At 40.2% G+C, this 25,890-nt stretch overlaps 1 protein-coding gene across 1 annotated transcript in view; it reads right to left on the reverse strand.

The window, feature by feature from the left end:
• Window positions 1-5,454: 5,454 nt before the first annotated feature.
• The window catches only part of LOC124995453 (NACHT, LRR and PYD domains-containing protein 12-like), a 31,548-nt gene continuing 11,112 nt past the window's right edge, over window positions 5,455-25,890 (reverse strand). The window contains exons 2-13 of the mRNA XM_047567833.1: window positions 17,563-17,682; window positions 15,646-15,855; window positions 13,686-15,527; window positions 13,383-13,556; window positions 11,409-11,585; window positions 10,317-10,490; window positions 9,870-10,043; window positions 8,957-9,130; window positions 8,335-8,508; window positions 7,125-7,298; window positions 6,668-6,841; window positions 5,455-5,961 (exon numbers count right to left, since the gene is read on the reverse strand). Of these exons, the coding sequence (XP_047423789.1) occupies window positions 5,940-5,961; window positions 6,668-6,841; window positions 7,125-7,298; window positions 8,335-8,508; window positions 8,957-9,130; window positions 9,870-10,043; window positions 10,317-10,490; window positions 11,409-11,585; window positions 13,383-13,556; window positions 13,686-15,527; window positions 15,646-15,855; window positions 17,563-17,682 (3,589 nt within the window). The 3' untranslated portion in view covers window positions 5,455-5,939. The remainder of the gene's footprint in view (window positions 5,962-6,667; window positions 6,842-7,124; window positions 7,299-8,334; window positions 8,509-8,956; window positions 9,131-9,869; window positions 10,044-10,316; window positions 10,491-11,408; window positions 11,586-13,382; window positions 13,557-13,685; window positions 15,528-15,645; window positions 15,856-17,562; window positions 17,683-25,890) is intronic.

The following is a 25,890-nucleotide window of genomic DNA, read 5'->3' on the forward strand; positions in this document are numbered from 1 at the left end:
GGTTGCTACACACAGACTATGGGAGGATGAGAAAACTGCAGTTCAATCCATCCACTAGTACCCAGCTGTAAATCTTTACATACTTCACCATGAGGACAAATATATCTGAATATTGATGAGTGGACGTTCTGAAATGGAGGTTCTCAGGTGTTTTACTACAGAAATACCATCAGTACTTCCTGGTTCTAAAACCCAGACTAGGATCTGACCTACCTGCACTAAAACATCTGCATCATGACTATAAATCTTTCAGCAGAACATTTCTGCTTCATCCTAAAATCATCATCTTCCATCAGGTCAGTTTACAGTAGAAACAGTCTCTTACTTTGTGTCTGAAGGTCCAGGTTCTTCACTGAAGTCTGGAGGTTTGTGTTTAGAACAGTCACTCTTCATAGACAGACAGCTGGATACTGAAGACTCTGCTCTCTGTCTGTGGTACTGACCTCTGCAGAAATGTGTATGTACTAATATTACACGAAAATAGGGGATTGTATATTAAAATGTTTTTAATTCTTACAGATTTCCTCCAGTTTGGAGTTTCTAAATACTCTCAAATTAAAGGTGAGAACCAACAGTCTCTAAGACCACCTTCAATTTTTAACTGTATCTTGAATAAACTTTATCGAACACGAAGAATAACAAATACATTTCAGCTAATCTCAATCAACCACCGGGACAGAAAATATCCTGGAACTGACAGAAGTGATTAAAATGAGTCATGGACAAGTTAGTAGTAGTTCTCTTACTTTGTATCTGAGGGAAACTTGACTCTGTCCTCCTCTTCCTCCATCTTCTGGCCTTCAGTCAGTCTGAGAGATAAACCAGAAACACTCAGTGAGTTTCCATCAACTTCAGTTACAGTACTCCAGGTTGGTCAAAGACTGATAGGAACTGTAGTCTTATTAAAGATTTTTCTGTGAAGTTAAAATAAATACTTGTTAATATTAGAATAGCTATGGTCAGAAAAGCACAGGAACATGTTCAAGCTCTGACAAGTAAAAAATAACTGATAGACTTTTAGAACAGAGTCAGCTTAAAAAGCTGCATCGCATTACATAGCATATTCGATAATTAAGCTTCAAACTGAACTAAAATGATTCTATGATGTACTGTATATTAGTCATTTAGCTCAGCTTTAACAAAGCAACAAAATTCCAACAAACTAAAGAAGGAAAAGTTAGCGTTAGCATCACACATGTCCTCATTTTGAGACCAAAAAAATCTGTCAAACTAAAACATGTTTGCATGCACACCACTACACTTACACACCAACTAACAGGGGGTGGGGCAACTAAAAGTGCTCTGAGTGTATGGTTGGCAGAGAGTCAGTGGCATTAATGAATAACAATGAGGTGTTGTTCAAAAATCAGTTTATTGTCCAGGATGAGTTCAAAGTACATGTGGCTCTCCACCATCTCAACTACTTGACCAGCTATGTTTCTAAGTTATGGTCTACATTTGTCTCCTAACTACGCAGTTAGCTAACTATAATATAACACAACAAAATATCATATGACACAATAAAACATAACATAGCATAGCAGTGCATAACATAATATTACAGACACTCACCAACTGAGAACATGAAGTGATAAATTATAAAGTAATAAAAGCAGCAGAACAACAACTGATTAATCACAAGTTTGTTTTAATAGTTCAATCAAACTGTTGAAGAAGAAGAAGAAGAAGAAGAAGAAGAAGAAGAAGAAGAAGAAGAAGAAGAAGAAGAAGAATTAAAGAAGAAGATTAAAACTCACCGTGCTTCAGTCAGTTTCCCTCCTTCTGTTCTGAATCAAAATGGAGTCTAAACACTTTCACTTCGTCCCTTGATCACCTGGTCAGGTGAGCTCCTCCCTGAACCTTTACTGGAAATTATTTGGTGTGTGTCTATCTTTCTGAGGACCAGTCTGAGTGCTCTACCATCAGAGTGAAGACATTTTAGTCGGTCCTCTCTTCTCTAAGTTAAAGGCTACGATCAGGTCAGAGTTGGGGCCTCTCATAAGGGCCGGAACAATAACACAGTAACCTAGAAATAATGCCAACTCCAAATGTTTCCTTTTATTTTAGTGCAAGTAAGTATTTAGTATTCAGCAAACTACTCTATTAAGCAACACGTTATGGATAACCAGACATTTCCTTTTGATCCAGATGTTGTCTCATTCTCTTCACATTAAAATCATGATGTCATGTCTCACTAAAATGGATGTAGATGTGTGTGTGTAGAGGTGAAGAAGCTTCAGGTGAACAAGGTAAACAAGTTAAAATTCAACAGCTCTGAGGCATATCAGCACCTACATAGCAATAAGGTTTGCCACGTTTATTAGATTAAGGGTAATGAATGAAAATAAAATCATACCAGCTGATGTTCTTGTGACACTACCATCAATCCTCCTTAACAGCCGGCGTCTCTTTTTTTCCCATAACTTTATTAAACATATTCCACATTTGACAGAATGTTTCACATTTAATCCAGTAGTGTAAAAGAATAACACAATGTTGCCTCAAAGAAAGAAGAAAGGGTGAAAAACACATTACGTTATGTTATGCACATTTCACATGTGCACTCAGAGTCTTTTAATTTTAATTTATTTAAAATAAATAAAGATACTGTTGGAAAAAAGGTTCTAAACACATCAACGTTGAGTTTAGTTGCACAAAACTGGGAAAGCAGCAGAAATATTCTCACTACAAGGAGGAAATATTCTGAAATGTTTAATATATAAAGATCTACAAATGTGAAATGATTGAAGAACAGCGTGATAAAAATCTAGTTTCTCTTCTATCTTCTTTATGTTGTGTCTTATTTTGTGAAGCTCTGATCAGTGAAGATGATTTCAGGCGGAAAGTGTCTCCGAGATATTAACAGTCAAACAGAAGAAACTGGAAACAGAGATGAACGCACTCTCAGAGTTATTCAGGTCCGAGGAAAAGTGATGAACTGCAGCCTGCTGGTGGCGCTGTGCTGGACTGGATCAGACAGGAAAATGTTCCTAATATTTTGTCCACACTTAACACACACTTTCAGAGCACGTACTGTAGATGGTGTTGTCAATCTGTCAGTGACTTCAGAATCTTCCAACTAAATATCCTTGTAGAAAACTGAGTTTGAAACTCTCATGTTAATATCCTAACTTTAATACCACCTTAATATATTAATACCACCTTAACACTTTAAACATTTAATAGAACCTTGAGCCTTTGAAGACATGCAGGGCTCAGATAGTCTGATGTTAGGAGAGTGGAACTGATCATCTTGCATCTTGAAACTGAACTGACTTTGTGGAAAGAGATAAAGGGATTCCCAGAGTGGAGGAGGAGACATCACCACCTGGTGGTCTCTAGAGGAACTGCAGCCCATCAGTATCTCCATCAGTCCATTCAAGAGAATCAGTGGGAAGCTTCCAGGAAATAGACTGACCCACTGAGGAGCTGCTTCTCCCAGTAAATGCATAGATCCATTGGGTAGTTCAGGGACCTCTAAACGTTTCTAGGATACATACACTTCCTGCCTGTGGTGAGTTCACTGACTGAGATGAAGGTAGGATCTATCAGTGTCTGTGGCGAGTTCATGAATAAACTGGTTGGTGACACATTGAAGTTCTAACGTGAGCAAACACAGATGGATAAAAAACAACAGTATTTACCAAATAATCTTCAATCCATTTTAAAATCAATCTCTGTTTTAAATAAAAGGGAATCTCAAGACTCATCTTTTTTTTAATGTAATCTTTAACCAATTTCCTTTACTTTTTTAATCTTCACTCTTTTCTAAATCTTTTAATCATTCATTCATTCATTTTGTACATTTTATCATTATTAAATCTTTAAACCAAGTCTTTAAACTAGGGAAATTTGGAAGTGGGGTCGGACCAAAACCATTATTATTAGAAAAACTTCATTTCACTGCCAGTTACCACTGCCTCCTCACAATACTGTCTCTGGGAATACTTAAAAATGTGAGAAAAGTAGCCAGAGATACGAATCTCTACAAATCAGTCTACAAATAAATAATTCCACCATTAATAATTATCAGGCTTATTAGACGCTTACCCACTATATCGTCCCTCACTTAAACTATACCGGTGAATAATTCCATGATATTGATTATTAAAAATATTTTGCCAAAAAAAAAAATAAATAAATAAATGATAAGGGGGATTATTTCAGGAAGGTTGCAATTTGTATTTAGGTAGTAAAACCAATATTTTTAAAAATCCAAGCACTGTGTATCAAAGCTACATGTGTGATGTTTTTGAACAAATCAAACTGCTTGAAATCAGTCCAAAATAGTACCTCTTTCCTTCGTTAGTTTACCTCTGCTGGTACTGTACCAGGCTAATACAAAGATAGAGAGAGAGGTCACTTCAGCACTGGACAGCTCCTCTGACCCCTCTCTACTGCCAGGCCAATACACAAAGATAGAGAGAAGTCACTTCAGTACTGGACAGCTCCACGGAGACACATCAAATTTGTCGTCTCATCTTGAGGCTTTTAGGAGAATTTGTAGTACTGCGTTTAGGTCCCACAGGAACCTATGCAAGGACACTCCACCAGTGTGAGTAATTTCTACTTGTAACTTGTTTGTCTGATTTCCTCTGTAACAACACCACCCACACACTAGGCAACACTGTGTCTCGTTTGCCAGTTGGGATCATTTTTTTTCCCACTTCCTGCTTCACTTTCAACAATGGCGACTGAAACTTTGGTCGAAATTTCACTGAACACAAGTCATACTCTTAGTTGACCTTACCGATTTTATATTGATCCAGAACAACCAATTTGGAACACCACATCCAGGGCGACTACAGGTTCCAACAAGCAACCGGAAATATGAGTAACATGAAAATGTGAAAAAATGCCCCAAGTGGTGTTCCTGCCATTCCGCCAAGGTAACAGAGGTGAGGTAGGATCCCTAATAGATGCTGGGGCAAAGTTTTATACCCACCATAATCCAACTTAACCATGTCTTTGGCAGAAATTCAAATATCGAGTAGCGTCTGTGTTCTATTACACCAGAGGAGAATTGACATTATTAACAGAAACATACTGGCTCCATCTTCTTCGCCAACAATGCAGAACACATAAACTTGTCATAATAACAATGATAATTATTACATGGCTAGAGTCTGTTAATGAACTGATACTCACATGGAACTGGAGGAATCGGTTCTGATCCTGTATTCTTCCTCCAGTTAAAGATACTTTAATGACCCACTAATAAGGCTCCAGTCTCAAAGTGTGAACGAAGGTGAAACCTTTAGGGGAATGGTGTCCAGACTGGGTTCAATCCCTAGAATGTACCACATGCTGAAGTGACACTGAACCTCCAATTGCTCCCAGTGCCTGGCACTAGTGAGTGAATGTGTGTGTGTGTGTGTGCTTGTGTGAGTAAATGTATAGATGTGTAACTGTGACTGTAAAATGCTTTGAGTACCAATAGGAAGGAAATCGGGAAAGATTTTATTATTTATTATTTTTTTCATTTAAATGTTTTGCAAATCATTTATATTTTAAAAACAACAAGTAACCGACATAAAAATATAATGCGCCCGAGCAGGAAGAGGAATAAAACCAAGGGGGTTTACTTAAAGCCTCCGGTTTCATAACAAAATTAAGCAATGTTTGTGTTGGCTGCCTATACACCTCGATTGTCTCTTATTTCTATGTTAAAGGAAAGAAAATATCGCTGATCAGAGACTGATGTTGACTCAGTGGAGTCCATAGAGCAGCAGGAGCAGAAACACATGTATCTGCTGAGTGAGAGAAACTGAACACTGGCTGCATCACTGGGAGAAGAATGTTTGTGACTGAGCTGCTCACTTCTTCATCAACATCAGCATTTATCTGCAGTCAGAGTCTCTGTCCACTCAAGCTGCTGCTGCTTCAGCCTCTGGATCATCAGGACACAGCTCATCCTCTCACACCACACACCCTCCTGGTTATAACCATGGCCTCTTCCAACTGTAGAGAAGAGGAGAAAGAAGAGAGGAGGTGAAGGAGTGTTTCCCTTCATCATCACATCCAGTAGAAAGAGCAGCAGGGACTTGAGTCCTGTTCAGAGCAGCAGTGGAGCAGCTGTGGAGCTCAGCCAGCTTCCTTTCAGCTTCATGTTAACGTGTTGGAGTGAACACACACAGACCTGCAGAGACTTTTAGCATCAAGTCGAGTCCTGAACGCTTCATTACTGCACCAACACTTTAGTGATGGATTTACTGCTGCTCCATGGAAACAAAGATCAGCTGACTAAGAAACTCATGGTTACTAAATGTAACGCTGCTTCTGTGATGTGCAGGCTTCAGTCAGACTGATCTCAGAGCTGTGATCAGTTGTTGATCAGATGTGATGAATGACCACCACTGTCTCTATACATCTTGGAAGGCTGTCAGCTGGAATCCAGCTTTATCTCCTGGACACATCAACACAACAACAACAGTCGTCTTCACATCAACTCAAACACATGATCACAACAAGCTTCTGGCTCATCTGATTGGCTGACTGTTGTCTCTCTCTCTGTCTTTCTGTCCAATCCTGAAGCCTGTCTCCATTCTCCTCTCACAGCATCACTGAGAAGCTGCAGGTTTACAGGAAACACTGGATCTTTGATACGAACTGTGTTTAGGACGATACTGATGAAAGCAGCATGGACTGACTGGAACCCTCTACTCACTCCAGAGTCTCCAGTTTATAGTCTGGACTCTTCACAAGATCAAGAAGCTGCTTCACATCTGAATCCTTCAGGTTGTTTCCTATCAGGTCCAGATGTATCAGATGGGAGGGGTTGGACTTCAGAGCTGAGACCAGAGAACCACAGCTGATCTCTGACAAACTACAGTATATCAATCTGAATAAAGAATAAAAGATGTAGATTAAACCATGAATAATTCAATCAGATGTGTTCAGGTTTTAAATGTTCAGCTCAACATTACTGTGTCCTAACAGCCTTTAAGCTTCATTGACTTTACCAAACTAACAGTGGACATTTTCTATTGTTTCTGCTACACACACTGGTCTTTAACTAAAGGACATTTACAGATTTATGGAGGAAAGTTGTGGATGAAGATGAATTAGATTCAGTTGGTGATTAAACATATCAGATCTACAACAGTAACAGACAGTGAACTGACCTCAGAGTCTCCAGTCTACAGTCTGGACTCTCCAGAAATCCACACAGCTGCTTCACTCCTGAATCCTTCAGACTGTTGTTACTCAGGTCCAGATCTTTCAGATGGGAGGGGTTGGACTTCAGAGCTGGTCCCAGAGAACCACAGCTGATCTCTGACAAATTGCAGTTCTTCAATCTAAATAAAGAATGAAAGGTGTAGTAAAAAGTGTAAGGATTAATGTGAGTTTTATGTGAATAGTTTGAGGCAGTCAGTCAGACAGACAGATATTGTCAATGTACAAGTACAGTGAAATGCAGATGAAGCAAACCCATTAGATGCATAGAGTGCAAAAAAAAGGTACTAAAAAGAAAAATACTTAGATAAACGTAAAACAGACTTTTAAAAAAGACTTAAAATAATATTTACAAATGTACACTCTGCAGTTGAGACCTAATAAATATTCCACTTAAGTGAACAAGTTCAGATATTATTGCACTTCGTGGTCGAGTTCAATGTAGTGGGATGGAAGTTGTGCTCTTTTTTTCGCTGCTGTATCTTCTAGTCAATCTGTATCTGTATCTTTTGTATCTGACTAAAACCATCATCTAAGATAGTTAGAAGCAGGATTTATCAAATGCTGTTTATTTGACTGAGTGCTTCATTTTCCCTTTAAGCTTCATTGACAGTGGACATTTTCTACAGTTCCTGCTACAAACACTCACCTTGAACTGAAGGCTTTTCATCAGATCTACAACAGTAACAGACAGTGAACTGACCTCAGAGTCTCCAGTCTACAGTCTGGACTCTCCAGAAAACCACACAGCTGCTTCACTCCTGAATCCTTCAGGTTGTTGTAACTCAGGTCCAGATGTTTCAGATAGGAGGAGTTGGACTTCAGAGCTGAGACCAGAGAATCACAGCTGATCTCTGACAACCAGCAGGTGTTCAATCTGAATAAAGAATAAAAGATGTAGATTAAATCATGAATAATTCAGTCAGATGTGTTCAGGTTTTAAATGTGCAGCTCAACATTACTGTGTCCTAACAGCCTTTAAGCTTCATTGACTTTAACAACTAACAGTGGACATTTTCTACAGTTTCTGCTACAAACGCTGGTCTTGGCCTAAAGGACATTACAGATTTATGGAGGAAAGTTGCAGATGAACATGAATTCGATCCAGTTGGTGATTAAACATATCAGATCTACAACAGTAACAGACAGTGAACTGACCTCAGAGTCTCCAGTCTACAGTCTGGACTCTCCAGAAAACCACACAGCTGCTTCACTCCTGAATCCTTCAGGTTGTTGTTACTCAGGTCCAGATGATTCAGATGGGAGGGGTTGGACTTCAGAGCTGAGAGCAGAGAATCACAGCTGATCTCTGACAAACTGCAGGTGTTCAATCTGAATAAAGAATAAAAGATGTAGATTAAATCTCCTCTCCATGTCTGAGTGACTTTGTCCTTGTGTTATTGTGGATCTCCATCATGTCTTCTACAGACAGTAATATGTGACAGTGTGAGGTGTGTGAGCTCCTTCCAGCAGCTGTGGTTCAGAGAGAATGGACTGATACATGGATCACAGCAGGTTTGACTCCAAATGAAATGTGACTGAATGATGATGAAACAGCAGGAAGCTCAGACACTAAACACACCTCAAACACCTGCATCTGATCACATGATCTCATCTGTGTGTGTTGAGCAGGAATGAAGCATCAACATTATACAGTTATTGAAATGAGTTTGGATTTGTCTTCAGTTTGACAAACAATAAAGTTGTGGATGAAGATGAATTAGATTCAGTTGGTGATTAAACATATCAGATCTACAACAGTAACAGACAGTGAACTGACCTCAGAGTCTCCAGTCTACAGTCTGGACTCTCCAGAAAACCACACAGCTGCTTCACTCCTGAATCCTCCAGGATGTTGTCACTCAGGTCCAGATGTTTCAGATGGGAGGGGTTGGACTTCAGAGCTGGTCCCAGAGAATCACAGCTCATCTCTGACAACCTGCATTTCTTCAAACTGAATAAAGAATAAAAGATGTAGTAATCAGTGTCATGAGTGATTTTAGTTTTCTGTGAACACTTTCAGGTCTAAGTGTTAATAATGGTATTTCTTGTTTTCTAATCTATGTCTGTCATTTATCTGCTGTATCTTCTAGCCAAGCTTCCATCTGATGAATATACTACAACAGTAATATTTAGGCTACGTGTGCTTCACTGTTGGGTTGAGAATTAGGCAACAGGTGTTGGTGAGCTACTGTTTGGAGAGACACACTCATGTAGAAATGTATTTGAGTCCATGAAGTATGTACCAAACAGTTGTGTTTCTAAGTCAGATTTAGTTGTCAATGGACTTTTAGAACTTGTGTTTGTTGGCTAATGCTACCTATTCATTCCCTGCATGGCTGCTTGCATGTTTTAGGGTCCTGTCTCTGTGGTGGACTGATGCCTCTGAGCTGCTCTAGTCACAGTAGGGGGACAAGTTATAGGCGGTGAAATAGAAAACAGACAGAGGCACTTCGTGCTTTATTCTGTTGTGAACAACCAGCTTTTCTGACTCAAATGATTTCTCCTCAGTGTAGTCGTCCTCCAGTGATGCTCACTGACCCCCCCAGCATCAGTGCCATCGAAGGGCTCCTTCTCTTCAGTGCTGGTATCCAGCCCATCAGGACTCTTCCCTGTTTCAGGGGACGTTTATAGAAACAGGCTATTTTACCCTCAATTTTAGCCCTGTAATATTCATTATTACATTCACTGACCTCAGAGTCTCCAGTCCACAGTCTGGACCCTCCAGAAAACCACACAGCTGCTTCACTCCTGAATCCTTCAGGTTGTTGTCACTCAGGTCCAGATGTTTCAGATGGGAGGGGTTGGACTTCAGAGCTGAGACCAGAGAATCACAGCTGATGTCTGACAAACTGCAGCTCCACAACCTGCACGGATAATAAAAGATGTAGATTAAATCAGAAATAATTCAATCAGATGTGTTCAGGGTTTAAATGTTCACCTCAATGTTACTTATTCACCAGATAAGTTTATTACATAAAATGGTTCTGAACTATTTTCTACAGTTTCTGCTACAAACACTGGTCTTGAACTAAAGGACATTTACAGATTTATGGAGGAAAGTTGTGGATGAAGATGAATTAGATTCAGTTGGTGATTAAACATATCAGATCTACAACAGTAACAGACAGTGAACTGACCTCAGAGTCTCCAGTCTACAGTCTGGACTCTCCAGAAAACCACACAGCTGCTTCACTCCTGAATCCTTCAGACTGTTTTCACTCAGGTCCAGATGTTTCAGATGGGAGGGGTTGGACTTCAGAGCTGGTCCCAGATAATCACAGCTGATCTCTGACAAACTGCAGTTCTTCAAACTGAATAAAGAATAAAAGATGTAGTAATCTGTGTCATGAGTGATGCGAGTTTTCTGTAACTACTTTCAGGTCTAAGTGGATAATGGTTTTTCTTGCTTTCTAATCTATATCTGTTATTTATCTGCTGTATCTTCTAGCCAAACTTCCATCCACTAACTATAATGCAACAGTAATATTTAGGCTACGTGTGCTTGTCTGTTGGGTCAAGAATTAGGCAACAGGTGTTGGTAAGCTACTGTTTGAAAAGACATACTCAAGTAGAAAAGTGTTGGAGTCCATGATGTTCGTACTAAACAGTTGTATTTCTAAGTCAGATTTAGTTGTAAATAGACTTTTAGAACTTGTGTTTGTTGGCTAATGTTACCTATTCATTCCCTGCCTGACTGCTAGCATGTTTTAGGGTCCTGTCTCTGTGGTGGACTGATGCCTCTGAGCTGCTCTAGTCACAGTAGGAGGACAAGATATAGGCGGTGAAATAGAAAACAGACAGAGGCACTTGAGGCCTTATTCTGTTGTGAACAACCAGCTTTTCTGTCTCAAATGTTTTCTCCTCAGTGTAGTCGACCTACAATAATGCTCACTGACCCTATGTTACTATCCATGTTTCACTATCTCTATATTTCACTGAGTGTTTTTCACGAAATGTACCTTTAACTATCTGACTAAAACTACCATCCAAAATAGATAAGAGCATAACTATTAATCAAATGCTGTTTATTTGATTGAGTGATTAATTTCCTCTTCAAGCTTCATTGAACAACTAACAGTGGACATTTTCTACAGTTCCTGCTACAAACACTGGTCTTGAACTAAAGGACATTTACAGATTTATGGAGGAAAGTTGTGGATGAAGATGAATTAGATTCAGTTGGTGATTAAACATATCAGATCTACAACAGTAACAGACAGTGAACTGACCTCAGAGTCTCCAGTCTACAGTCTGGACTCTCCAGAAAACCACACAGCTGCTTCACTCCTGAATCCTTCAGGATGTTGTTGAAACTCAGGTCCAGATGTTTCAGATGGGAGGGGTTGGACTTCAGAGCTAAGACCAGATAATAACAGCTGATCTCTGACAAACTGCATCTCTTCAGTCTGAATAAAGAATAAAAGGAGTGATCTTAACTGTTTTAGATTCTGGTTCAGACAAATGGACATTTGAAGACGTCGCCTTGAACTCTGAGAGAGTGGTGTCAAAATGTTGTAACATTTTATAAAATAAAACATTAAATAACTGATTCAGCTAAAATATAAAATAATTGTTAGTTGCCGCTGGGTTTTTAATTTGAAAAACTCTAAGGTGGAAATGAAGAGTGTCAGAGTTTCAGAGTCAGTCATTCAGTGGAGAATTTTTCTTCTTCTATGAAGAAAACAGACTTTACCATGAAGATCCTCAGTGTGGATCAGTAAAATATCAGCCTGATGTCACCACAACTTTACCATCATATTCATCTCAGCACACAAAGAAAACATGGAGTCTGACCTCAGAGTCTCCAGTTTATAGTCTGGACTCTTCAGTAAACCACACAGATGCTTCACATCTGAATCCTTCAGCTTGTTTCCAGTCAGGTCCAGATGTTTCAGATGGGAGGGGTTGGACTTCAGAGCTGAGACCAGAGGATCACAGCTGATCTCTGAAACACTGGAGTCCTCCAGTCTGAATAAAGAATAATCGATGAGTTTAGGAGGTTCCTGTTCAAGTCACTCATAGATTCATCATGTGTTCAGATTTGAAGGTTCAGAATGAACAAGGTTATGAAATAGAAACTCTAAAAGGTGAAGCCAACGAGAAGAATCTTCAAACAGTCAAATAGAACAAGTGAAGCAGAAATCTCATTGATATTAATGACAACCTTTAAATAAAGTCTACTCTTCTGGAACATTGATGCTGTTTGCTTTGAATATGTCACTATAATCATCACTAGACTCCACAAGCAGATACTGAACATTTATTTGTTCCAGTCTGATGTGGTGGATTCTGGATTCTGTTCTAAATGTCTGACTGACTTAAAGGTGGAAATCAAGAGTTTCAGAGTCAATCATCCAGTGGAGGATTTTTCTTCTTCTATGAAGCTTTGAAATGTGGAGCTCAACATGGCTCTGCTACAGTTAATGGACTAAACCACAGACGAAGAAAGCCCACTTTACCATAAAGATCCTCAGTGTGGATCAGTAGAATATCAGTCTGATGTCACCACAACTTCACCATCATATTCATCTCAGCACACAAAGAAAACATGGAGTCTGACCTCAGAGTCTCCAGTTTATAGTCTGGACTCTTCAGAAGATCAAGAAGCTGCTTCATATCTGAATCATTCAAGAAGTTTCCTCTCAGGTCCAGATGTTTCAGATGGGAGGGGTTGGACTTCAGAGCTGAGGCCAGAGAATCACAGCTGATCTCTGACAAACTGCAGCTCTTCAATCTGAATAAAGAATAAAACATGTAGTAATCTGTGTCATGAGTGATGTGTTTCATCCTGACTCAGAGCAGCAGCCTTCTATCAGTCTGACTCAACAACATCAGTAACAGTCTGTGACTGTGTGTTTAGTTTTTATCATCAGTGGAGAAGTGAATGGACTGTTGCACCAAAGCAGCTTATCTACCAGGACTTGTTCTTTTAAGATTAGAAGTTACTTATATTTTTGGGAGTTTCAGTGATGTGTGAAATGTTCTGATATAATAGTTGATGATATATGATTGTAATAAATGAGAAGACTTGTTGTGAGTCAATGTTCTTCAGTTGTTCAGAGAAACAGGACATTTGAGAAAAAGTAGAATCTTCTTCAGATTAGAAATACTGAACATTTATCAACTGAAGAACATTTGACACATCAATGATTTGAAGTAAATAAATAAAGAAAACCTCCAACAGCTCCAGTCAGTGAACTGACCTCAGAGTCTCCAGTCTACAGTTTGGACTCTCCAGTCCAGCAGACAGATGCTTTACTCCTGAATCCTTCAGGTTATTATTACTCATGTCCAGCTCTGTCAGATAGGAAGGGTTGGACTTCAGAGCTGAGGACACAGCTTCACAGTGAGTCTCTGAGAGTCCACGTCCAGTAAATCTGTGATAAGAAAACATCTGTTATAAAATCAGATCATTTCCATCTAGATCCAGACTGAATGAGTATGAAACAGAGTGAGGTGATCATCTGATGAACATCTGATTGATTCTGTTAATGATCAGGACTCACTGAGCCTTTCTGCAGTTCCTCACAGCTGGGATCAGTCTCCGTCGTCCCTCATCTGATGTGTTGTATTGACTCAAGTCCAACTCATCCAGAACCTCCTCTGACATCTGCAGCATGTAGGCCAGAGCTGAGCAGTGGATCTCAGAGAGTTTCTTCTCTGATCTGTTCTTTGACTTCAGGAACTCTTGGATCTCCTGATGAACTGAGAGGTCGTTCATCTCCATCAGACAGTGGAAGATGTTGATGTTTCTGTCAGGAGACATGTAATAAGCGTTCATATTCTTCAGCTTATTGATGGCTCTCTGGATGATTTCTGGACTGTTCTCTGTCTGACCCAGCAGACCTCCTAAGAGTCTGTGGTTGGACTCCAGAGAGAGGCCATGAAGGAAGCGAACAAACAGGTCCAGGTGACCATTTTTACTCTCTAGGGATCTATACATGGCTCCATACAGGAAGTCATCCAGAGATTTAGTGTAGTTCTGGTGGTCTCTCCCCAGGAAGTCCTTCATCACCTCTGTCGTCTTGTTGGTATAACAGTGGAACATGTAGACTGCAGCCAGAAACTCCTGAACGCTCAGATGAATAAAGCTGTAGACTGATTTCTGAAAGATCACACTCTCTCTTTTGAAGATCTCTGTACAAACTCCTGAGTACACTGAGGCCTCTGTCACATCCAGACCACAGCGCTCCAGGTCTTCTTGGTAGAACATGATGTTTCCTTCCTCCAGATGTTCAAACGCCAGCCTCCCCAGCTTCAGAAGAACTTCCCCGTCAGCCTCCATCAGCTCCCATGGACTCGTCTTGTGTCCCTCATGGTACTTGTTCTTCTTCCTCTTTGTCTGAACCATCACAAAGTGTGAGTACATGTCAGTCAGGGTCTTGGGCAGCTCTCCTCTCTGCTCTGTAGTCAACATGTGCTCCAGAACTGTAGCAGTGATCCAGCAGAAGACTGGGACTCCACACAGGATGTGGAGGCTCTTGGAGTTCTTGATGTGGGAGATGATTCTGATGGACAGCTCTTCATCACTGAACCTCCTCCTGAAGTACTCCTCCTTCTGGGCGTCAGTGAAGCCTCGTACTTCTGTTACCCTGTCAACACATGTAGGAGGGATCTGATTGGCTGCTGCAGGTCTGGAAGTGATCCAGACCAGAGCCGAGGGAAGCAGCTTCCCCTTGATGAGGTTTGTCAGCAGCACGTTGACTGATGCCTTCTGTGTGACATCAGACACAACCTCACTGTTGTTGAAGTCCAATGAAAGTCTGCTTTCATCCAGGCCGTCAAAGATGAACAAAAGTTTCCAGACAGCCAGCTGCTCTGCTGTGACCTTCTGTAATGTTGGATGGAAAACATGGAGCAGCCTGAGAAGACTGTACTGCTCATCTTTGATCAAGTTCAGCTCCCTGAACGAAAGCACAATCACCACACTGACATCTTGGTTTTCCAAACCCTCTGCCCAGTCCAGAGTGAACTTCTGCACTGAGAATGTTTTTCCAACACCAGCGACGCCGTAGGTCAGAACCAGTCTGATGTGTCTCTGTTGGTCAGGTGAGGCTTTAAAGATGTCGTGGCACCTGATTGGAGTGTCATGGAGGGCCTTCATCTTGGAAGCTGTCTCAAGCTGCTTCACCTCATGTTGGGTATTAACCTCTTCACTCTGTCCCTCTGTGATGTAGAGCTCAGTGTAGATCCTGTTGAGGAGGGTTCCTCTTCCTCTTACATCAGTTCCTTCAGTCACATGTTCACATCTCCTCCTCAGACTGATCTTATGTTCATCTAAAATCTCCTGCAGACCAACATCAGCTGGAAAGAAGAACAAAAGAGAGACAAAAAGAAAACAGTCATCCCTGTATGAAGCCACAAAGTACAGAAAACTGACTTTAAATACTTTCTAAGAGTTTAAAGTCAGTTTTCTGTACTTTGTGGGTTCTAAGAACTTATTTTACCAAGAGTCCATCAGCAGACAGATGTAGAGTCTTACTTGTTCTGGCTCTTTTTCCACACTGGGGACAGGAAGAGTGTCCTGATGAATCAGACTGGTCCCAGTGTGAGGTGATGCACTGTCTGCAGAACCAGTGTCCACAGCTGGTAGAGACTGGATCCTTCAGGACGTCCTGACACAAAGCACAGCAGGACGGCTGCTCCTCCACAGAAACATGACTCCTCTTCCTCTCTCTGTCAACACATTTCCTCATCATTAAAATCATTTGCACATCGTGGGTGAAAACTATCAACATTTGACATCACTGTCCAGATGCTCAGACGCTCAGACAGAACAGGAAAAGTTTGAATTTATTTCCTTTGATTTCATCTCTCCTGTTTTCATCAACACCAATGAACTGTTTTTTCTGTCTGTCTGTCTGTCCGTCTCTCTTATTAAACACTGACTGATCTACCTGCTGTTTGCTGTTAATATAAGCTCAATGCTTCATGCAGAGACTTCACAGTAAAAACTTTCATCAAAGAGAGATGATTCTGTCCTTGACTGTTTCAGCTTGAGTTAGTTCCGTCTGAACTGAGCTTAGAAGAATCTATGAAGTGTTACTGATGTAGTATATGGTCTTCTTCTTGTTTTCTCTTGTGTTCCTCTTCCTGTGTCTTTTTCCTGACTTTGGGTTTGGGGAATGTATACAGGGTTTAAAGGTCAAGGGGTTATTTACCAGCAATGATGGGAATAACGGCGTTAAAATCAACGGTGTTACTTTTTTCCGTAACGGGGTAATCTAACTAATTACTATTTCCATCGGTATAACGCCGTTTCCGTTACTGACAATTAAATGGGTCGCGTTACAAACTAAAGCTGCCTGTTATCACCCGACTTGGTTCTCAGCCACGGGAGCCGCAAAGCCGGGTTTTTGGCTCTGATGTTGTTTTTGTATCTGCCTGTAAAATTCTGATCGACGGCCTGACAGCCTATATCATTGTAGAAGCTTCACCTCAAAAACAAGTTTTGGCCTACTCCTATAAAGACTGATCCCTGTTCCTTTTTTTACAATCAAACAAATCAAATGTGTTGTTACACAATGGTTAATGGAAGCGCATAGGGGAACGGTGACTGTGTTTATATCCAGCTTGTATAGTGATCTCCCACTTCAATGATCATGGCAGCGCTCTGAACCAGAGAAAAGGGGGATTTTGAGGCAGATATTGGGCTCTGTGCAGGACACAGTGATTTATTCTAATATCAGCAGCCTTTTGAAAGATCTGGGGTTTGACCGATCCATTCTTCAGGTCATCAACAAACTGCAACATTATGTATGCGACCGAGGTGAAGTTGGTTTGATATTGGATATTCGACAGATATTCAAAATAAGGAACGGTGTCTTTTTTTCAGTACCTCCTAAGCCATGTGACCTAGTGACTCCAAAGCAATGCAGAATAGTTATCCTATTTAGCACCAACCACACACACCTTTTTTAAAGTCAATTGTATGCACACTCTATTTTATGATTTCTTTTAAGGAAAAGCTGTTATTTCCAAAAATAGAGTGTGCATACAATTGACTTAAAAAAGGTGTGTGTGGTTGGTGCTACATAGGAGAACTATCCTGCATCAATATACAATATACATCAATATACAACACTGACAGTGAACTGGACTGATAGGGAGGACGAGTTGCTACACACTGACTATGGGAGGATGAGAAAACTGCAGTTCAATCCATCCATACTGATGAGTGGACATTTTGTAATGGAGGTTCTCAGGTGTTTTACTACAGAAATACCATCAGTACTTCCCGGTTCTAAAACCCAGACTAGGATCTTACCTACCTGCACTAAAACATCTGCATCATGACTATAAATCTTTCAGCGGAACATTTCTGCTTCATCCTAAAATCATCATCTTCCATCAGGTCAGTTTACAGTAGAAACAGTCTCTTACTTTGTGTCTGAGGGTCCAGGTTCTTCACTGAAGTCTGGAGGTTTGTGTTTAGACCTGTCACTCTTCATAGACAGACAGCTGGATACTGTAGACTCTGCTCTCTGTCTGTGGAACTGACCTCTGCAGAAACAAATATAGTTTATTCTCAGCATTCACTGATGAAAGTTTAAGTAGCTCCACTGGTAATTCCTTATATATTTAAGATAAATATTTAATTCGTCCTACAGGTTTATTCCAGGTTCTCTGTCCTCCTCTTCCTCCATCTTCTGGCCTTTAGTCAGCCTGAAAGATAATCCAGAAACACTGGTTCAGTTACAGAAGTCCAGGTTCATCAGTTAGAAAACACAATACAATACAACACAACATAAAATAAAAGTGGATGACTGGTCTATAACACACTGACATAACACAAGAGTCACTCTGAGAACAGGAAGTGAGACACAAACTCCGCAGTTTAAGAAAGCAGCAGAACAACAACTTTTAGTTAATTAATATATCAATCACACGTTGGTTTCAATGGTTGAATGAAACTGTTGAATTCTGACTCGCTTTCTCTCTACAGTCAACAAGGAGAAGAAAAAAACAAACAAAACTCACCCTGCTTCAGTTGCTTCCTTCTTCTCTGAATCAAACTGAACAAACTGACTGAACACTTTCACTTTCACTGCTCCTCCCACAAAACCACCAGAAAGACTCAAACACACACACACGTCTGTCTGTGTTTGTTTCGTCAGCCTCAGAGTTCCCTCCCTGTTCTCATAAAACTTGATCTCCTGCTCTGGTGAGCTCCTCCTCTCTACATGTCCAGGCAGTGAGTTTATCTCTGGGCTGAATCAGACTGTGCAGGCAAATTCAAGACGTCATTAGAGAACAGTGTTTCACTCTGGCCCTGAGAGGAACCAGACCAATGTGGTCAGCATCAAACATGAAGAGTATCCCAAACTAAACTAGAGGAGAAACCACACATGCTTATGGACAGGTTTAGCTCAATGCAAAATGCTAATCCATCACCCACTCTGCTGTCCACTGTTTGTGTAAGTAAAAGGTCAGAGGTCAATAACTTCATGTAACTAGTAAAGGGCTAGATGAGACTAATTTAACTGCGATGGAGGCTGCATCAATATGAGAAAGACGCTCCTTCGTCCTCATCTGTAGCCACATGGCTTCAATGCTAACAGAGATCAGATAGGCTACCCCCCTGGATCCATGGACACATGTCCATAAAAAACTGACCCCGTCACAGGGCAGTGTCCCACCTGGAGGACTGGTACCGGGATCCATCCACTCAGCTCAGCAGCTCTGAGGTGGAAAGAGGAGTGACCACCTCACAGGACCTGTCATGGACTCAACACTTGAACACCAGAGTCAAGAAGTCCAGACAGAGTCTCCACCTCCTCAGAGGCTTCAAGCTCCCTCTCGAGGAGCTCAGGAACTTTTACAGAAGAGCATCACCACCAGGATGGGAAACTGCACCAGACTTCCTGCCCTTCTTGAGGGAGCCCCGTCCCCACACTGCAGAACATTTCTACAAAACATCACTGGTTAAAGGCCAAGAAGATCCTGGATCCTCTCACTTCTCTCTGCTGCCATCAGGCTGAAGAAGAGTTTCCATCTACATCCTTCTGTCTGATCAACTCTGAGCTTTTACTGGACTCAAGTATCACTGCACCACTGCACTTATTGTTATTTTAAATACAATGTATGCATTATTGTTGCTACTCACTTTAGATTTACAATTTGACTACTGGCTGCAGGAACAAAAAACACATTTCACTGTGCATTTGACAAATAAAACCTGTTCTCTATCTCTTATCAAACACTCTAGTCTCGCCTCATGAACATAGTTCTGCCATCAGATTAGTTTTAGCTCATGATCATCTTAGTCCCAGAAGAAAATTTATTTTAGGTCCAAACTTCATAAAAGGTGTAATGAATAAATGAATAAAACGTGTACAGAAAGTTGTTAGATAGTTTGATGACCGCTCATTAAACATATCAAAAACACGTTTTAACCTAGTCGTGCAGTGTATTCAGGAAGTCATCTGACCTCTTTCTTTGGGACCAATGTTGCTGAACCTGGACCTGAGCAACTGCAGTAAGTTTAGTGAAATACTGTGGTGACAGTTTTTTTTTGTTGTTGTTGTTTTTGCACATGTGGACTGGAATAAGGAATAAATGAAGAAGTTAGTCCTGTTGGTCTAGTTCATCTCTTCATGTCTGGATCCACTAAACAAATACATAATGTTGAGTAACACATGTATTTATACAGGCTCTTGTAGCTATGTGTCTCCAATAACCAGAGGACAGAGATAGTCTGTATTAATAAACCTCATATTACTTTATAGAATTTCTTCTGAGTTACAGAATATATATCAATATATCAACAATCATAAACTGTCAGTTCCTTGACTGAACTACTGGTAAAATATTATTTTTAGGCAGAATATTAATACAAGTATTCACATTTTACTGTTTAACTTCAACATTTGGACTAATGCTGTGATCCATGCTGTCATGTAACATCAATATTTCAACATAACTTTTAATATAACAGCTCAACACTTTATATCAAACTGAATCCAGCCTGTCATTAACATACAGTAGTTACCATAACAACGAGACATAAAAGAGCTTTAAGAGCTAGATTGATTATTTAAAAGTATGGTCACTTCTGTGTCAAGATTTCACTCTATTTAATTAATTAGCTGGCTAATTAGCTACTTAACCACTTCAGCTTCAGGTCGCAGTGTTGTTTGTCACTGGGTGAGAAGCGGGGTTTCAATCTATCACAGGATTTTTATTATGTCTCTGATGACTGTTCTTCTGCAGGTGTTGTCTACAATGATTATAATGATGTAGTGCTGTGCTGTAGCGCCCCTGGGGGATGTTCCTGTAAGCACCACAAATGTATTCTGTTTTATTTAATGCAGGTCAATGATTATCTAGTGCATAGTTACATAATGACACGGCTCCAGTTAATACCTGATTTAATACATATTTCAAACCCATGGATCTTTCTCCCTTAGTACAGAAACAACCGAGCTACCAGACATGTTTTTAGTATTGCTTTTAGACTTCCTTAAAAACAGAAATCAGGTTTTCCCCAGGGTTGCGTCCTGTCACCACTACTTTTTATTATGTAGCCATCCACCATGAGCAGGTGCAAATTGTTGACTCTTACAAATATCTTGGCACTATGTTTGACTCAGAGCTCGAATTTAAAGAAAATACTGAGCTTATTGTCAAACGGGGGCAGGAGAATTAATTTAATTAGGAAATTATGGAAATTACTTCTGAAGTCTGATACTATTCTATGTAATTTTTATCATTTGTTCATTGAAAACTATTTAACCTTTTCCTTTATCTGTTGGTTCAATGTGTCGTCTGTGAGGGAGAAAAGTCACTTCAACACAACTGTTTAAGTATGTTCAGAAATTACTGGCACTGAGAAGAAGAATTTGGGCATGATCTCACAACAAAATCAATAATCAATAAATTAGATCGAACAAAATCAATAATCAACCAACCAGATCACATTTTGTCGACCGAGTTTTTTTTTTTAGCTGCCTTCCGGTCATCTATAATGTGATCATCAGTAGGACAAATCATTACATGAAGTCTTTTATTCTTTCTTGTAAAAAGCTTTAAAACACAGACAGAAACTAGTAAGGTTTTAGCTACTGGAATTTGTGCTATTGATTTTACTTTTATCTTAATGAGCATTGATTTTATAATTGATTATTATACTTGTTTGTTTATTTGATTAATTGTATGTGTGGGGGATGCTTGTGGAAAAGCTGCAAATGAATCATCCTGTTGGGATAGAGTTCTCTGAATCTGAACAGAACACGTCCAACATGAGTCTGTAAAGATGAACTTCTCTTTCAGAAGAGTCATCACATGATGATTGGAGGCTGATTCCATCTGACATGTTTCTCTATAACAGTTGAGAGTTCTTATTGCGGTTGAGTTTCTGACTTCAGCAATTATCTGCAGTCAGAGTCTCTGTCCACACAAGCTGCTGCTGCTTCAACCTCTGGATCATCAGGACACAGCTCATCCTCTCACACCACACACCCTGCTGGTTATCACCATGACCACTCCCACCTGTAGAGAGGAGTAGAAAAAAGAGAGGAGGTGAAGGAGTGTTTCCCTTCATCATCACATCCAGTAGAAAGAGCAGCAGGGACTTGAGTCCTGTTCAGAGCAGCAGTGGAGCAGCTGTGGAGCTCAGCCAGCTTCCTTTCAGCTTCATGCTAATGTGTTGGAGTGAACACACACAGACCTGCAGAGACTTTTAGCATCAAGTCTGTTTCCTCTGCAGATTTCACTAAGAAACTGCTGAGAGTCCTGAACGCTTCATTACTGCACCAACACTTTAGTGATGGATTTACTGCTGCTCCATGGAAACAAAGATCAGCTGACTAAGAAACTCATGGTTACTAAATGTAATGCTACTTCTGTGATGTGCAGGCTTCAGTCAGACTGATCTCAGAGCTGTGATCAGTTGTTGATCAGATGTGATGAATGACCACCACTGTCTCTATACATCTTGGAAGGCTGTCAGCTGGAATCCAGCTTTATTTCCTGGACACATCAACACAACAACAACAGTCGTCTTCACATCAACTCAAACACATGATCACAACAAGCTTCTGGCTCATCTGATTGGCTGACTGTTGTCTCTCTCTCTGTCTTTCTGTCCAATCCTGAAGCATGTCTCCATTCTCCTCTCACAGCTTCACTGAGAAGCTGCAGGTTTACAGGAAACACTGGATCTTTGATACTAACTGTGCATGTGCAAGCAGCATGGACTGACTGGAACCCTCTACTCACCTCAGAGTCTCCAGTTTATAGTCTGGACTCTTCACGAGATCAAGAAGTTGCTTCATTCCTGAATCCTTCAGGTTGTTATTACTCAGGTCCAGATGTTTCAGATGGGAGGGGTTGGACTTCAGAGCTGAGACCAGAGAATCACAGCTGATCTCTGACAACCTGCAGCTCCACAACCTGAATAAAGAATAAAAGATGGAGATTAAATCATGAATAATTCATTCAGATGTGTTCAGGTTTTAAATGTGCAGCTCAACATTACTGTGTCCTAACAGCCTTTAAGCTTCATTGACGTTAACAACTAACAGTGGAAATTTTCTACAGTTTCTGCTACAAACACTTGTTTTGAACTAAAGGACATTTACAGATTCATGGAGGAAAGTTGTGGATGAAGATGAATTAGATTCAGTTGGTGATTAAACATATCAGATCTACAACAGTAACAGACAGTGAACTGACCTCAGAGTCTCCAGTCTACAGTCTGGACTCTCCAGAAAACCACACAGCTGCTTCACTCCTGAATCCTTCAGGTTATTGTCACCCAGGTCCAGGTGTTTCAGATGGGAGGGGTTGGACTTCAGAGCTGGGACCAGAGAATCACAGCTGATCTCTGACAAACTACAGCTCCACAACCTTAATAAATAATAAAATATGTAGATTAAATCAATAATAATTCAATCAGATGTGTTCAGGGTTTAAATGTGCAGCTCAACATTACTTATTCACCAGATAAGTTTATAACATAAAATGGTTCTGAATGACTGCTTTAACAACTAACAGTGGATATTTTTTACAGTTTCTGCTACAAACTTGAACTAAAGGACATTTACAGATTTATGGAGGAAAGTTGCGGATGAACATGAATTAGATTCAGTTGATGATTAATAGTACAAAAGTAATAGACAGTAAACTGACCTCAGAGTCTCCAGTCTACAGTCTGGACTCTCCAGAAAACCACACAGCTGCTTCACTCCTGAATACTTCAGGTTGTTGTTACTCAGGTCCAGATGTTTCAGATGGGAGGGGTTGGACTTCAGAGCTGGTCCCAGAGAATCACAGCCGATCTCTGACAACCAGCAATTCTCCAATCTGAGTAAATAAATAAAGATGTAGATTAAATCTCCTCAGACATGTCTGAGTGACTTTGTCCTTGTGTTATTGTGGATCTCCATCATGTCTTCTACAGACAGTAATATGTGACAGTGTGAGGTGTGTGAGCTCCTTCCAGCAGCTGTGGTTCAGAGAGAATGGACTGATACATGGATCACAGCAGGTTTGACTCCAAATGAAATGTGAGTGAATGATGATGAAACAGCAGGAAGCTCAGACACTAAACACACCTCAAACACCTGCATCTGAACACATGATCTCATCTGTGTGTGTTGAGCAGGAATGAAGCATCAACATTATACAGTTATTGAAATGAGTTTGGATTTGTCTTCAGTTTGAGGAACAATAAAGTTCTGAATGAACATGAATTAGATTCAGTTGGTGATTAAACATATCAGATCTACAACAGTAACAGACAGTGAACTGACCTCAGAATCTCCAGTCTACAGTCTGGACTCTCCAGAAAACCACACAGCTGCTTCACTCCTGAATCCTCCAGGATGTTGTCACTCAGGTCCAGATGTTTCAGGTGGGAGGGGTTGGACTTCAGAGCTGAGACCAGAGAATCACAGCTGATCTCTGACAAACTGCAGTTCTTTAGTCTGAATAAAGAATGAAAGATGTAGTAATCAGTGTCAGGACTGATGCAAGTTTTTCTGTGAATGCTTTCAGGTCTAAGTGTTAATAATGTTTTTCTTGCTTTCTAATCTATGTCTGTCATTTATCTGCTGTATCTTCTAACCAAGCTTCCATCTGATGACTATACTGCAACAGTAATATTGAGGCTACATGTGCTTTCTGCTGGGTTGAGAATTGGGCAATGGTTATTGGTAAGCTGCTGTTTGGAGAGACATACTCAAGTAGAAGATTGTTGGAGTCCATAGTGTTTGTACCAAACAGTTATGTTTCTATGTCAGATTTAGCTGTAAACAGACTTGTTGAACTTGTATTTCTTGGCTAATGCTACCTGTTCATTGGTTGCTAGCATGTTTTATGCATACTTTACTGAGTGTGTTTCACTAAATGTATCTTTAACCATCTTTAACTATCTGACTATAACCACTAAGATAAATGAGAGCAGAAATCCATGTATCACATACTGTTTATTTGATTGAGTGCTTCATTTCCTCTTTAAGCTTCACTGACTTTAACAACCAACAGTGGACATTTTCTACAGTTTCTGCTTCAAACACTCGTCTTGAACTAAAGGACATTTACAGATTTATGGAGGAAAGTTGTGGATGAAGATGAATTAGATTCAGTTGGTGATTAAACATATCAGATCTACAACAGTAACAGACAGTGAACTCACTCCAGAGTCTCCAGTCTACAGTCTGGACTCTCCAGAAAACCACACAGCTGCTTCATTCCTGAATCCTTCAGCTTGTTGTTACTCAGGTCCAGATGTTTCAGATGGGAGGGGTTGGACTTCAGAGCTGAGACCAGAGAATCACAGCTGATCTCTGACATCTTGCAGCTCTGCAATCTAAATAAATAATGAAAGAGTTTAGAAAGCTCCTCCTTGAAATCATGTGTTCAGAGTTGAAGAAAGTTCAGAATGAACACGTTTAAGATGTTTTGTTCCTTCACAGTGAAATCTTATAGATTCATGAAGATCCTCAGTGTGGATCAGTAGAATATCAGCCTGATGTCACCACAACTTTACCATCATATTCATGTCAGAACACAAATAAAACATGGAGTCTGACCTCAGAGTCTCCAGTTTATAGTCTGGACTCTCCACAAGATCAAGAAGCTGCTTCACATCTGAATACTTCAGACTGTTTCCAGTCAGGTCCAGATGTTTCAGATGGGAGGGGTTGGACTTCAGAGCTGAGACCAGAGGATCACAGTTGATCTCTGAAACACTGGAGTCCTCCAGTCTGGATAAAGAATAAAAGATGTGAGTTTACAAAGTTCCTGCTTGAAGTCACTCAGAGTTCCATCATGTGTTCAGAGCTGAAGGTTCAGAATGAACAAGTTTACAAAATGGAAACTCTAAACATCTGAAGCCAACAGGAAGCAGCTTTAAACAGTCAAACAGAACAAGTGCAGAACTCTCATTGATATTAATCACAACATAAAGACATAGTGACTTCAGCTCTCAACTCTGACAGCTCCACCAGAGGCTCCATCTCTACAAACTCATGTTGTGCAGATACATTTATTTCTGATTCCACTGAAGATTCTCAAGTTTCCAAAGAAAACAAACACATCAGGATGAATTCAAACAAAGTCTCATTTTGTGAACATTGATGGTGTTTGCTTTGAATATGTCACTATAATCATCACTAGACTCCACAGGCAGATATTGAACATTTATTAGTTCCAGTCTGATGTGGTGGAAATGATTTTAGTTCTGTTCTCAATGTCTGACAAACTTTA

This window comes from Mugil cephalus, chromosome 18 (genome assembly GCF_022458985.1).
Source record: "Mugil cephalus isolate CIBA_MC_2020 chromosome 18, CIBA_Mcephalus_1.1, whole genome shotgun sequence".
Lineage (NCBI taxonomy): Eukaryota > Metazoa > Chordata > Actinopteri > Mugiliformes > Mugilidae > Mugil > Mugil cephalus.